The sequence below is a fragment of the Typopeltis vanoorti genome, chromosome 6 (genome assembly GCF_054136105.1).
Source record: "Typopeltis vanoorti isolate ZY-2024b chromosome 6, IOZ_Tvanoo_1.0, whole genome shotgun sequence".
Taxonomy (NCBI): Eukaryota; Metazoa; Arthropoda; class Arachnida; order Uropygi; family Thelyphonidae; genus Typopeltis; species Typopeltis vanoorti.
This window is the reverse complement of record NC_143554.1, coordinates 146,177,283-146,192,937: the sequence shown is the minus strand read 5'-3', so window position 1 is coordinate 146,192,937 and position 15,655 is coordinate 146,177,283. Positions and strand designations below refer to the sequence as shown.

At 35.3% G+C, this 15,655-nt stretch overlaps 1 protein-coding gene across 1 annotated transcript; it reads right to left on the bottom strand.

The window, feature by feature from the left end:
• Positions 1 to 674: 674 nt before the first annotated feature.
• LOC150106035 (BTB/POZ domain-containing protein 6-like) lies at positions 675 to 5,297 on the bottom strand. Its single transcript, XM_090393771.1, has 3 exons — positions 5,181 to 5,297; positions 2,095 to 2,327; positions 675 to 1,892 (listed from the first exon to the last, which is right to left on the bottom strand). Exons 2-3 carry the CDS (start codon positions 2,319 to 2,321, stop codon positions 806 to 808), a joined length of 1,314 nt encoding a protein of 437 aa, XP_090249897.1. The 5' UTR covers positions 2,322 to 2,327; positions 5,181 to 5,297; the 3' UTR covers positions 675 to 805.
• Between the last annotated feature and the right edge of the window lie 10,358 nt (positions 5,298 to 15,655).

Here is a 15,655-nt window from a genome sequence, read left to right as displayed (position 1 = left end):
GAAATACTGAGTTCTGCAAAAATCTTCGTCCTCTAGGATGATTCGTCAATTGTTCGTTTCATACCAAAGTGGACATGGATTTATATTAAGGATCTGAGCTGACCTCCATTAGAACTACGTTATGGTCCTCAAATAAAGCCATAATGAATTTTGTTCTCTGCACAGGGGACTGTGTTGCTGGATCGTATATGATCTTTCAAATTTTCATAATTCCTCATCAAAATTGCGAAGGTACAAATCCCAGTTCATAGAAGAATCGGTGAATGTAAACTCTTCTTACAGTGACATTTTATTAGCATATATATTCTGTGCATCTTTATTAATATGGAATACTCTAATCATTTCAATAACACATTATTATAGTGTCATTACTAATTTTAAAGGTTTTAGCGGTCCCTTAATGCATTTTCTTGACTCTATGGGATGTTTTCTGAACGTGGCCTCCTTTGTTAAATATGGAAATAGTCGCTTCGAAGGGCATTCTCTTTGCAAAGACATTTCAGAGAAAAATTAATAACAATCCAATCCTTCTTAAAATCTATTAATGGTGTTTAATAATATATCTCAGACACTTAAATTATACAAACCGTACTTGGGCGGCGCAACTCCTGGTGATAGTAGAAAATTATGCAGACATGATAAGAATTGAACTAAAAAAAGATCATCGAAGAACATTACTTCATTTTAATTCTTTATTTCAATAAAACTGCAAACAAAAACGGAAATATTCAAGAGATACTCGCCACCCGCCATAGTAACATATCCTGCTATATTCGTTTTATTCGAAACACTCCCATAAAATCATTCATTTAGCACATAAGCCAATGTTAACATAATTTATCATCCAGTTTCCTAGAGGTTCTACTTTAAAGCGATAATACAATCCAGAAAATTCTCTCTCTCCAAGAATGGAGTATTGCAGACATTTAAACTTTGTATTGAAAACAGCAGTCATGAGATATTCTTCACCTTGCCTAGCATACAGCATGGGAGGAGTTTCGTTTAGAATAGGAAGATTTTTAACTCTCATTTCAGGAACATTGGGATCAGAAAGTGACAGTATACAAACCTCCTCGTTATGATAAGTATTTTCTCCATTTTTTACCTCAACGTGCAGAAAAGGATCTACCAGTATCATTGATTCCTCTAGAATGTTTATCGAAAAAGACATTCTGTTATCGGTGGGGATGTGATTTCTTTTAGATGATGATGCATTCTCCTTTAATAGGATTTTCTCTTGATAATCACTTTCTACATCGAGTATCTTAACCCAGCATATTCTATAAGGTAAGTACCTCCTTGGTGAAATGCTGGAACTGTAAAAAGAAGGATATCGGGGGAAAATAGAAGTAGCAGGATCTACACTTATGCACAGCAGGGGTCCTATCTCTTCAAAAGTGAACAATCCGGTCCCAGCAACATCAGTAAGTTCTGTTGGGGACATCCTAGAAAATCTAACAAAACGCAACACGGGTTCCAAAAGATTTCTTAAATTATCTTTGCTTTCTTCTATTTCTTGACTCGCGAGATAGTTCAGACCCCATTTATGAACTGCATCAAATAAAGAATATTCTGATTGAAGGGTCAGTCCAACTCGACTAGCGATCATCTTCAAAGTTTTTTTCTGACAATTCAAGAAATCTAGAGATTTGATGACAATTTCTGTGTATTGATCGATTATGTCCAAGCATTTATACATCAAACGATACAGATGCATTATTCGGGAGAATTCGTATAATTTACAGATACATTCCTTGCTAGTCTTTACATGATACATTATAAATCTTTCACTTTCCTTTTTAAGGGAAGGTATTTGATATTTTTCAGCAGCATAATACACATTCATGGCTACTTCTATTGATGATATTGGGGCTTCGTCGGTGTAGAGGTAACTGAAAAAAAAATATGAATCAGGTAAGTTAAACATAGAGAGGAATTTAACATATTAATTTAACTACATTTTTCATACAACAGGTAAGGAAATTTTTTTATACGTAAAAATGTGCATACAAATCCAAGTATATGAAAACTGATGCGTTTTTGTTATTCTGAGATAAATATGCAAACTAAATCAAATGGACGGAAATTACTCACGTGATCATAATTTGAAGACCTTCCGGTGTGACGTCAGGAATTGATATCTCCCCGTCTTTTCTTAGTGGACCGTAAAACATAGCTGCAAACACTGGACTTGCAATGGCCAGTAACAACTTATGCACCTCCATCACCATCTTGCGACCTTCATCGCCCACTACGAAGGTTACGTCAGAAAACTGTGGATCTATCAATAGGGAACGAAGCCTTTCTTTCACGTTTGCCATGTTTTCCTACAGAGAAAATAATTTCCATTAACTATTGGATGAAAGATTCCCCTGTACAACACCACATAATTTCGAGATCGGGAAACATTTCCATCTGCAAAATATTTGCAGTCATTGAAGCAATAATGATAAAAGTCAACAATCGTTTCTCTCTATCTATTTATATAGTGGCGAATTGATTATGCCTTCAAATAATGATTCTGAATTTTGTTATAGATTTAGTATATCTAAGAATGAAAAACTTCATTCTTAGATATATTAATTATTCAAATTTCACCTTCTCTGCAATTTTTTCCGCTCTGGATAACTGTTCTTAGTGGCATCTCACACTAATATCAATAGTTTCTTTTTAACAAAGTACCCTGTTGCATATCAGAATAAGTTTTTCATTAATATCAAAGTGAATGTCATTGTTCAGAGGCCTTTTTCTATGTTTTACTGGACAATGCTAATTAGGCTGCATGCAAGAGCTTCCGAAGTGCAGTTGGAAAAAAATTGGTCATGTGCTCTTCCACTGGAGAAGACCTGTCAATTCGATTCTCTTTATGACGAGAAAAACCTTATATGGGACTTTGCAACTAAATATCTGTCAGCCGATGTCACCCGGAGGTGAAGTTTTTTTTTTTTTTTTTCCCTCCCGGAAATTTGGTATTTTTCATGCAGCAAACAAAGCAACTCTTCCGGAGAACAAAATCTGTTAACAAACAAAAATATAATAAAGTAAATTATAGAGGTGCAGTGAAGAAAGATGGACTAAGAAAGTTTGATTGTGTAGAATTGTATGATTGAAAGCAGGCTTCTGCGAAGAGTCACAGGAGGTGACTTTGTAAATATAATAATACTTTTTTTTGCTATTTTAATATTAACTTTGTGCGAGAACTCGCACTCTAAAATGTGTCGACTAAAATTAAACTCATCAATCAGAAATTATGTTGCTTTTAGTAACTACTCTAAATATTAATTTTTGCAGTTATTACTTTGTTTTACCATAAAAGAATGACATAAGTCAATTTCCCAAAAGTGTTGTCACTGTCACAACTCAAACTATCTTTTTTTTTTATTTTCTTTATATGAAAATATCGTGGAATTTATGCATACATCTACACCAATGAAAATCGGTGCATTATATGAAAAGCCTGTTACAGCCACTCGTTCATTCATCAGTGGCTGTAACAGGCACTTAAGCACCCACAGCCTTCCAAGTAGCCTTGAATTTCGTAACCGTAATACGAGGATCAAGAGGTTACTCTATGCCTGTAAGTATTCTTGGTTGTAAATGGCGTTTGTTCTACTGGCCGATTTGTCTGTTTTGAGGGACGAAACAAATTCTACCCTCTACCTCGTCTAACTCACCTTTAGTCGACAGAGACCATATAAAGGTTCCTCACGTCACTGACGGGAATCGAATCCAGGTCGTTTCGACCAAAGGGCTTCGTCTATAATGACTGAGCGACGGTGGCTCTATCATCACAGTTGACTACCGGAATCATTTCAGTTTGGCTTTTGTGTGCGATAAAAATACTTAGAATTTTGAGATGAGTCACTTAACTGAGAAATCCTTTTCTTTATTTCAAAAGGATTTGAAACAGATCAGTAATACTATATCTATAATTTTTTATTATTTGGAATGTTTTTTTTCCTTTTTTTTCAGTTCATCGTTTTTTGTTTTTTTTTACCGTAGTTAATAAACTCATTCTTCGTGTCAATTTACTTGAACTTCCTGTTCTTTAGAAATGCGCTTTTTAATGTGGGGGGAGGGGAGGTTGTGTTTGGACAATATTATTGTGTAATTCACATATGTACGATATTCTGTTAGGAAATACTTTCGATTTCTATACTTTATCCATGCAGAAGGTCATTACTTAAAACTCAAAAAGAGTAACGATAATCATATATTTAAAGCCCAGGAAAGTATGGATATTGTAGCCCTGGTTGTCAAATGGACAATTACAACATTCATGAGATTAAAAATAATACAATTAAATAATACAAAGACTGCATTAATATTAACAAAAGTGAACCAAAATAATAACAAGCAAAAATGAAAATAAAAATAACTTAATGTAATTTATATTTAAAGCCTAATTTTTCTGATTTATGAAAGGAAGTAAAATCGAGCTCTCCAATGTAAAAAAATAATCTAAATAATAAATACTGTACAGATAAAATTGATCAAAGTAGAAAGAAAACTATGCAAGATGCATTTAATAGTAGGTAAATTTGCTAAAATGGCATTCGATTTCGAGACTGCCTGCATTCATGGAACAAAAGATCCAAATCTGATGTAATTATAACAGTAGATGTAAGTAATGATTAAAATTACAGCATTCGTGCCATTTTTCGACAGCATTTATGATTGCTTTGCATCTTTTAACCCGAGCTGAACTAATTGCTTTTAATATAAACACGATAATATCCAAGGAAAAATATGTTTTTTCATGTAAACAAAGATTAACTGCTATCATCACTCAAGACTGTGTCGTCTTGTAAGAATTTCATATGACGAAAGATCAAAATATGTAGATGGCGCTCAAGTATGTTGACAGTTAGACTGTACCACTACAACAAAGTAAACGCAGTTCACATAATTAGTGTTATCTAGCAGCAGTAGTATGATATAACTCCGCAAGAGTTAAAGAGTTTTTAAAAAATACTAAAAATACAGTTAACTAAATTGGCAAAACATACAAAAAGAATACGAATTCGAAAACATTTCTCTTTTTAGCAAAAATCGGTCGAGTTTTCCAGTCGTCACATGCCTAAAGAGACGTAGTAGTTGGTCAAATACAATAACAACACAGATTTGAGATGTAGATCAAAAATTATAAGAGCATCAAACAACACAAAGCATTCACTTACTGTTTAAATAATAGAGGTGTGGAATAAATAAGACTTCGAATATATCTGGTGCTATCTGCTTTCTCGGTCACTGCTTATTTACTTCCATAGTGAAATCAATCGACAGCTTTGTCTCGGTCTGAACTTCTGCGATCACAGCAAGTGCAACGCGCGAAGCGTGGGTGGACGTACTTGAAAGAGGAAATGACGTCCACCTGATCGAGGCAAATGGTGTATACTTTTTAATTTTCGCAAATCGTCACAGTTTATGATAATTTAAATCAACATATTAACATTGATAAACACATATTTCGATGTTCAATGTTCACATGGACTTTTACAGAATTAAGCTTATCAAGCTCTGTTCTCCCTTAGCTGGCTAAGGATTAAATAATACGAAAATCCTGCTTAGACATCAAACGTGCAATTATTATTTGTATAGATTTCTTTTCGCTGTATTAATGAATCTAGTCCAGGCAGCTAAATCATCTACCAGAGTATTCTTACATCGGCCGTTTTTCTAGATGCACTTTACATTTCATTCTGTATTCTCCTGTGTTTTCTTTATTGGAGTTTGGTTTAATTCTTTCAATATGTCTTCATTTCACTTATTATTTCGTCTATAACCGTCTGTTTTCCTTATCCTTTTCTGCTGAGGCGATTCTTTTCTTCTCTCTTTCTTTGGAAACACTTCGTAAGTGAGCTTATGCTGGTTTTGATAAAATAGTATGCATTCTTTGTCTGTTATTATTATTATGTTTTTTTTTTTTTCATATAGGCTGTAAAATACGAACTTTATAGGGAAGTGCTATTTCATTAAGCAGAATTTATACTTGTCTATCTTATAAAGTATTTTTTTATATTGATTTCGTTTTTAAATAGAATTTGTCGTTTCTCGTATATCAATTTAGAAAACCGAAGATCTTATAGCATTCTTTTCTTAAGCATTTTGCTCGTTATTATAATCTCTTTGATAAACTTAACGAAGTTATTATTCTAAGATGAAAAGCCAAACGGCTATTTTTCTGGTGACCTTAATTAAAATTAAGGGGATAAAAATCCCTTGTTTTACAGCCAGTAAGCGAAACTGTAAGATCGAGAACTACGATCTATGAGTTTCATGCCGAAAAACTATCGGCGAATCCAAGCGTAAGTGACCACTTGGTAGTACAACACCAAGGCAACTCGAAACAAAGGTGGAGCAAGATCCCTTACTATCCTTGATATTTTCTCATAATGTAAAAACACAGCTCCTAGGAGATGTAATACTGTCATTACATTATGAGGAGAGGTCACTACTCAGACCGGTTTCAACCTTTTTTGAGGTCTCATCAGTGAGTAGTTAGACCAGGAAGATAACAAGGTTTAAGTGAAAATAACTTGCATACCTTCACTATACGAATGTCATAAAGGTGTGTTACTATATTATATTATAACTAAGATGAAAAGCCAAACGGCTATTTTTCTGGCGACCTTAATTAAAATTAAGGGGATAAAGATCCCTTGTTGCTTTACAGCCAGTAAGAGAAACTCTAAGATCGAGAACTACGATCTATGAGTTTCATGCCGAAGAACTATCGGCGAATCCAAGCATTTAAGTTCTTTTCACTTAAACTTTGATATCATCCAGGTCTACCTACACACTGATGAGACCTCAAAAAAGGTTGAAACCGGTCTGGGTAGTGACCTCTCCTCATAATGTAATGACAGTATTACATCTCCTAGGAGCTGTGTTTTTACATTATGAGAAAATATCAAGGATAGTAAGGGAGCTTGCTCTACCTTTGTTTCGAGTTGCCTTGGTGTTGTACTACCAAGTGGTCACTTATGTTTGGATTCGCCGATAGTTCTTCGGCATGAAACTCATGGATCGCAGTTCTCGATCTTAGAGTTTCGCTTACTGGCTGTAAAATAACAAGGGATTTTTATCCCCTTAATTTTAAGTTATTCTTCTGTTAAAAAAAATAATAATAAATAAAATGAACATGAGTTCCATCATTTCAGTCAGTGGATATTTTATGCACTACAGGGTGGTTCAAAATTCCACGTACAGACTTTGCGGGGAGGTAGAGAATATCAAAATCAACCATATTCACATAGGAAAGCATGACCGGAAACGCCACCCGGAAGTGATAGGAAGCGCTGTTCGCCAGCGCTCCAGATGAGCAACTGGGGCTTCCTCATTCAAGCTTTCGACGTCGTACGAAGAACATGCGTCGTTTTACGAACGCTGAGATGGCAGACATGCACCTTGTTTACCATATTATGTATCCAACTACTATTGAACTGTTCAGTTAAGCCTAATAAAGTTTTTTTACATTACTTACTGCCTTGTGCCTTATTTCTCTATCTTTGTTTCCTGTTAGTACCTTTCGGTGGCGTTTCCGGTCATGCTTTACTATGTGAATATGGTTGATGTTCTCGACCACCCCTCAAAGTTTGTAAGTGGAATTTTGAACCATCCTGTATATTTTCTTCAATTTTTATGAAATCTTTACATTCATTTTTTTATATAAGAACTTTTTTTTATTTTTTTAGATAGCATTTTAATTTTTCTGATGTCATGATATTTGTTAAAGTATTATCTGTAACATTTTTAAAACTCTTGTGCATGATAATTTTCTTTGCTTATTTCTTTGTAATAATATAATTTATCCATAACACTGTCTTTTCTGCGTTGTAGTCCATCCAAATATATATTGTTTCTTTTTTCTTTTCATGCCGATTTGATATTACTCAGAAAATTGGACTTTCCAGGAGAAAAATCTCGGTGAAAGAGAGCCGATGCGATCGTCTCACCGACATAAAGATTCCTTGTGTTAAGTCGAGAATCGAACAAAAGTCTTTTTCAGTCTAAGGATGTAATATTCCCTTGTTCTTCCAACTGCGCGTACACTTTGTAATAGAAAGTATTAAACCACTAAATATCTTTTCTTGCCGCTTCCAGTTCACACTGCATTCTTTCAAACACATTTATTATTATTCTACCATTAGTGCCATTTCGATCCTCAATCTCAGCCCTGAGTGGAAACGATTTCGACTTCTATCAAGTAGCACTCATATATTCCTTTCAGTTTCTGTTCATGCCAGCATATATGCTGTTGGCCACATAACAATAATTCTTATCATCTTCCGCAGATGTAACCCATCAAAAGCTTCGTATCTCATTCCGCTTATTCCTGATATATTTCTAGTATTCAACTGCATAAAAAACGGAGACAGTGTTCTCTCTCTCTCTCTCTCTCTCTCTCTCTCTCTCTCGTGTGGTGTATACAGACGAGTCCTTCCTTTTTACTATGTACTCTCCTTCTCAAAATACTCACAGAATAATAACCACTCCAAAACACTACATTCCTCTCTTCACATGATCAGTTTCCATCTCTAACGCACATCTGACATGATCCCAAGAGAGTAAAAAGGTTTCAATATGCAGTTGTCAGGAACGCGTATTCAAATCCGTTAGGGTCATTTCATTTATTATCGTCGTTTTCCTCCTGTTCGCAAAATAAGAGGATACAACCTTGAAACAGAAAAATTATCCGAAGAATCCAACAATTTGCACACATACTGCACTGGCCTTATAGCTTCAGTTCCTTCGACCATAATTGAGAAACAACATCGTCCACTTTTCCATGTCATAAAAAGGCCAGGTGCACCACACACTTCTTTCCCCATTTCTACTGCGCTTTAAAATGGTTTCTTTCCTAATTCACATTTCCTCTCAGGTCATCAATGGCAATGATGAAGTTTATCTCATTCACATTCTGAATTCTCTTTATTATCATATTAATCCACTCTTTTTACACCATGCAAACACTCTAAGATGTTTTCTTTAGGTCATCAAATCATCATCACTCCAGCACTCTTTCTCTTCCCACTATCACTTTTCTTAATACAATATCTGACATCAGAGAACTCGCTATGCTCCATCATACAAGTGTGCATATAAAATGCCATTGAGACTGGAAGATATTTTTAGTACTACTGGAAGAAAAATGCACGGTCACCTTATGAAAGTCTGCTTTATCTTTGGTGATGATTTTTTTTTAAAGTTCATAAGGGTTGTAGTACAAGCTGAGAGAGAGAGTCTGGAGTGCTTGGTTTGAGGAATTAAGTGTATTCTTCATTTTTAGCTTGGAATGTTTTTCCACATTTACTGGATACCCAAGATTTGAACAAGCGTTGGATATTTGAGTGGAATAGGGAATCAAGGTTATGGACAGAGTTGCCAAGAGCTGAGCTAATGTCGACGTATTGGAAGAGATAGCTCATTAAGAAAAGGTGAGGGATAGGAACAATGATGAGGTATTTGTGAGGATTATAATAAAAGAATAGGCTGTGGGGATTGTGGGTGTTGAAGTATCGAAGGGAGGTTATCTGATTGTTTGGATGATTATGATTGAATAATATCAATGTTTGGAGAAAATCAAAAAGGACAGCAGAAAGAAAATAAATCAGTTAAAAGTTCCACGCGAAAGCAACAAAATGAAGCCAGCAAATCTTGAGGCAAAGCACTCTCACTAAAGAAGAGTCCCCATCTAATAGCTTTTGACAGGCGATATCAAACCTGCCAAAAGCATGTTTGAGCTTACAAATAGCGAATTGCATGATGTAATGGTAAAACTTTAGATGACCTTTTCTAATTGAGGATGTCAACTGATGTTCATTAATGAATAACGTATCGAATTTCAATGTCTGTAAATTGTGGTGCACATCGATTATATTGTTATTACACCCTCTGATGTTGATAATGTCTATGGGAAGGTACATTTATTTTCTATTTTTTTTTTAAATTTCCCTTTTACAGTGCTGTGAAATTGCTTGAAGAAGTTTGTTGTACAATGGGTTGCATAGAAGTGTTTTAGAATTAGGAGAGATTAAGCCTAATAATTATTAACTAGGTGTGTTCGAGCCGGGTTGCTTACTCTCCTGGATGAAATCAGTCGCATTTCATATGAGTCCGGTGAACATACCTTCAGCGGATACTTCAGAGAAGATATTCGCTAAAGCACCATTAGAGAAGATATTCGCTGATACTTCAGCGAATAACTTTCCTAATGATGCTACGAGTTCAATACAGGGTTCGAATAGGAGTCTTTCTAGCCAAACGGTATCATCCTTACTGAACGAGCAACAGATGCTCATTCAGCACAGAGCAGTGTGTGAATCAACTTGTAGTGTATCTAATAAACCTCTGAAGATTAACAGTTACAGTGATTTAAATAATTTGATGAGAGCAAACGGATACACGATTTATCATATTTGTTGTTTAGCGTTCATTAGTTGCCATATATGAGATTTCATTTACTTTAAGGAATAAGTGGCTTCCAAATGAAGGCCTGGTTCTTCCATGTTCTGCCAAACGATCAAATATCCTCGATGTACTACTTGAAGAGACGAGATAGCTTATAGGTATGACATTGCAGTCGATAACGATTTTATTTTCATGGTGATCCTTAATGACACAGCCAGTAACCAGCGGCATAAGGGCTGCATTCAATGCAGCCCTTATGGACGAGCCACCACTGCCAGTAACAGCTGACTTCCTTAGTATCAAGGCATCGGAATTTCATTTAAACCATGCAGACCTTTGCAGATTGCAAACGGCATTCTCCAAAGGACGGTGTCCCTTAACAGAAACATCTCGTCTGTACAGTATTTCCTGTTCCGTAGGTAAGACATGTCACTTGAATGGATTTACTTTCGTCTGTGGAGTTGTTTTTTAAGTAATTACACTCTCTTTAAAGTTTTTTTTTTTTTTTACATTTGATTTTAACTTCCCTCAGCTGATGAAGGTTTTTAAATGAAAAGAGTGAAATATGGCGATATTTTTCTTTAAGACTTGTTGAAGCTATATTTTTGCCAAGTGATAGGTTTACACTTATCTTATGTGGAATTTCATAATTCTTCCTTGAAATACGTCTTTGAAGAAACGACACGTATTATATTGTGCAAGGTGTTCCAGAGTGTGTAGGATTGTTTGGAATAATTTCCAAGGCAACTTAAGATTGTGTGTCAATATATGATATCTGTTAAATGTGTGTGTGTGTGCGCGCGCGGGGGGGGAGAAAGCCCTGCCACTTCCGTATTGTTAAAGTCTTTCCAATCAAAGTGCAATATTTTATACCAGTTTAAGAAGAAAAGCAAATAGAATTGCAAAATGCTTTAGACGTGTTAATATTAATTTGAAATCTTTTTAATGTTGCAGAGCTCCGAAAACGCTTGCTAAACCTATAAAACGCTATTTGACTCTGATACGTGCGCAGCAAGTGCGCACGTATCAACTTTAACCAGAATCAACCAGTACTGTAGTTATTAGGACCCGAATCGTAAAACGAACTCAACGAACTTTCCTCACGTTTTTGATATCAAACCCGTTATGATAAGGATTTTTTTTTGCATGAGTTTCATCTGATATATAGGTGAATAACAGGTAAGTAATGTAATGTCCGTGGTAGTTCAACATCACAATCAGAATGAGCACCAATCGTATAACGGAATAAATCAGAATAATTTAAATATCCGTCCACACATTTTCATAAGGAATAACAGAAGAAACTGCTCATATGAGTAGTGTTTCTTTAGCTCAACAATGCGAAATACTCTTTGCCTTTCACGTAATCCTACATGAAAAAAAAATAATCGATTTGGTTAAGATAGGAGATCTCGGTGACTAGTGAATGAGTAGGTCGATCCATTCAGCGGTCTAGCAACTTTAGATCAACGAAAGAGAGGACTTCACGAGACCAGTGAGGTACCTCACCTTCCTAGAATATAAGAAGTTGGCAGAATTCTTTATTTATATATATAAGAATTCTTTGTCATGCTGCAACCAAAGTAGCTTTTTTAAAAAAAAAAAGAGAAAAAAGAAAAGCACCCCACCCCACCCCACCCCTCTGAACTTTTAGATTGTTTTTCCCAACCTCCATGTACAAAATCTGACTATCTCCAGCATGTGCAGAGCATATTTTTACCTCTTAATACGGCCATGAAATATTATCTGCTGAACTCTATAGAAAGAATTGTAGTTTGTGGTGTGCTTTCATGGCCCATTTTCCTGTACGCAGGATGAAAAACCCGAGTGTCCGAGAGGGAAAAAACCCTACTATCGCGGTGTGAGATTGGCTAACTCGCCTTCAATCGGAAAAGTTTGTCTCATCACGGCATAACGAAAATTGAACTCACGTCTTTTCAAATTGAATTTTCCTTCTATTATTTGTCATATAATGGCTTAAATACCCTTAAACACACCACTGTTTGAAATTGCATTAAAAGTTCAAACTGGTTACTATGGCTTTTATGCGCGACATTTTGCTTGTTGTTATTATTTTTCATGTTTCGTGCCATGAAGTTAGTTCACTGTACCAGCAACAGGAGGCGACTGCATAGTAACCGCGTACTATGCAGTCGCCTCCATTCGATGTTTGTAACGTCATTCGACGTTACAAACATATATATATATATATATATATATATATATATATATAACTAAAGAATAGAGCTTTGGTAAATGTTTTCTGGATTCCAGAAACTGCGCAGTAAGACTTTGCCTTATAGTTGTTGATCGCTCTATACGTATCAGTGTAAGTTATAAAGCTTTGTGTATCTTAATTACGACTTGGATTTGATTCGATTGTAAGTAGTGATATCATTTTAAACGTAAACTTCTTATGATGCAAGTAGCAGTCATATGGTTTGACGTTTCTGTGTAGTATTAACTTAATCTGAAATGTGTTTTCAAATAACCAGGAATGCATGTAAAAACTATAATTTATGTCTTTGTTCCACAAAGAAAAAAGTTAGTATTTTCATATACTAGGCTGAGTTCCTGTTATTCGTGAAATTTGTATCGCAAACACAAATTTTTCTACAGTTAAAGAGAAAGTGGGTAAGATCATAGTTAAATAATAAGATATGCTTTCTTTCTACTACCATCATGTTTACCATCTGATAAAAAGTTTACTAATGTAGATAAATTATCATATCAGCTGAAATCTCCCATGATTCCAATGTAGAATTAGAGAACAGGGCCGTAAGATATTTCTGCTATATTGTAGGAGTCGGATTACTCTGTATATCTAACTACCTTTTTAGCAACAGTATCTTGTTGAAGCCGTATAGACAGCTGAAGAGAAACTGCACCGGAAATACCAACCTCTACATCCCCGTAGAGAAAATGCAATAAGTGTCATTTGTTCACTTAAATTAATGAAGTGGAGTATTCAATGGCGTTCTCAACCGGAAACTGAATTTTATCTAAATGTTCATAAATTTCAAACTGACATAGCTTGAAGAGCCGATTACCTCCATTCTACCTGCAAAACCCGGAGGCAAACTCCGTACAACACAGGATTGCGCAGAATCGATAGGAACGCAAGTGATTTTGGATGTAAGAAAACTAAACTCGCTGCTGATCTGCATCAACTATTCGAACCATGACGTAATCTTTAGCCTTGCAGGCCGAAGATTAGTCACGAAGTGAAGTTTGCTTTAATCCTAGTGAAGTGTCAAAGCAGTTTCGAAGCCTTCAATGTAAGTATTCAGAGTTTGTAGCAATATCCAAAATTCAGTTTTATTCTGAACACGCAAAATTATGATTTAGTGGTCTTAATTTAATTAATAGCCTAAGCAATTAACTGCACCAACCTTGTATCTATCCCTATGTTATAGACCAGTGTTTCCCAAACTGTGTTCCGTAAGTTATCTTGAGGGGGGCCGTGAAATAGTGAAAACAAATAAATGTTTTTAAGACTAAGTAGTTCTATTTTTCGTTTTTGTTATATTTTAATGGAAAAATCACACATCTGTGTTGGTTCACAAATTTTCCTTCCTGCGTATTTCGGCGCTTCATGAATATTCGTGAAGGTGCTTATTCTTGTAAGTTTCATTTCAAAGGTCTTGATAAGAAGCACATAAAAGCTTACAAACGAAAAATCTTGAATATAAATTGTATTGAATATAAATATTATGTCTATTACGATTTGTTTTCGAAGGGTGGTCCGTGAAATATTTAAATTTTTCCAAAGGGGGTCTTTAGATCCATAAGTTTGAGAAGCTCTGTTGTAGCACGAAAAACTACTTAACTCTTTCGGAGTTAAAAGTATTTGTTGCGAGTAAGTGTACTTTAAGTGACTTGTCCTATTTCTGATACCCATTCTATATGTTGATTTTCCCTCCTCCGCTTAATCTCGCTTAACAATGCGGTGTCGTTACTGTCACCAAGTGTATTGAATTAAACCCACAATTTAGACGTATATTTTTGTATATAATATCGCAATTCATAATTATTTGATAATTGAATTTCACTTGGAACTTGCATATGTAACTTTCCTACATGAAAGCCGCATTCAAATACAGAATTTAATGTGCTTTTATTCATAACAGGGTATTTTGTTGAATCTTGAATGGAGGGTGGGAAAGCAGTCATTTACTACAGTAAATGACAAGGAAGATCTGTTTCTGGTGGGGCCGAACCAAATGCGGTTTTTTTTTCCCGAGTAAAGAGGTACACAATACAATGGACTTCAACACATTGCCGAGATGAATACATTAATGTGACGTTCATTTAATATACTCTTAAGTGGAAGAATTATCTTAAGTAGCGGAGGTTTGAAAACACTGTAGCTTTCCTTCAATTCACAACTCGCTTGGCTGGTATATTTTCTTCGGAGGGGGAGGCGGTCAATTTCAATTTTTCACTGAAATGCAGGTGGACCGAACTACCAGAGTCTTCAACCTGGATTTCTGTGCATTATTTTCCGAATGGGAAATCACTCACTCTTGTGCAGAACTGAGCTAACCTTTTAGGAATGTTTACTGGTTCTTAATTGCGGGAAAGGCGGTGTTAGATTTAAAACACTCGGGTATTGTCTTAACTAAATATCGGCGTTAAACGCTACCTTGCGTTGATTACTCTTGCACTCCCATCGAAAGAATTTCATCTTTTAGAGGTTCGTTATGCGTTGCTTTTTCCCAACTGTTTTCGTAGAAGTAATTTCCCTAGAAAAGTTTGTTAGTGCATACTACAATGAGTAGCATTTTTTGCTGCAACTTAGCTGGACATTTTAGCAAAAACTGTCCCAACATAACTTCTGCCTAACTCTACAATCTCATTCAGACCAGAGAGGCGTAATTAGTGGAGTGAACTTGATCTGTTGTTTGACTTCAAATTCGCAATCTACCTCAAATGACTATTATGTAACAATATGCAGATCAATGTTCTTAATCTTCGATACAAATTTTAATTAGGTATCTAAAGTTAAACTTAAATCCAACAATTACATAATGAAGTTGAAATGCGTATGCCCTAGTGACAACTTGAAGGCTTAAACGTTAGCCAGGGAATACAGTTCAGACATAACAGTCTAATAGCATTAACTGCTCTTGGTATATTCAACTAATTAAAGCAATACTTAATCTAGCCTAACAATAGATTGGTGTACGATGTTTCGCACAATGAGAACACTGCATAGATAACGAGTATTCTAATAAACGCA

Bases quoted from the DNA above. Each gene is read 5' to 3' on its own strand.
- LOC150106035 (XM_090393771.1), bottom strand. From the start codon at position 2,321: ATGGCAAACGTGAAAGAAAGGCTTCGTTCCCTATTGATAGATCCACAG. The intron at 1,893-2,094 runs GTGAGTAATTTC...TTTTTTTTTCAG, and splicing joins GGTCTTCAAATTATGATCAC to TTACCTCTACACCGACGAAG.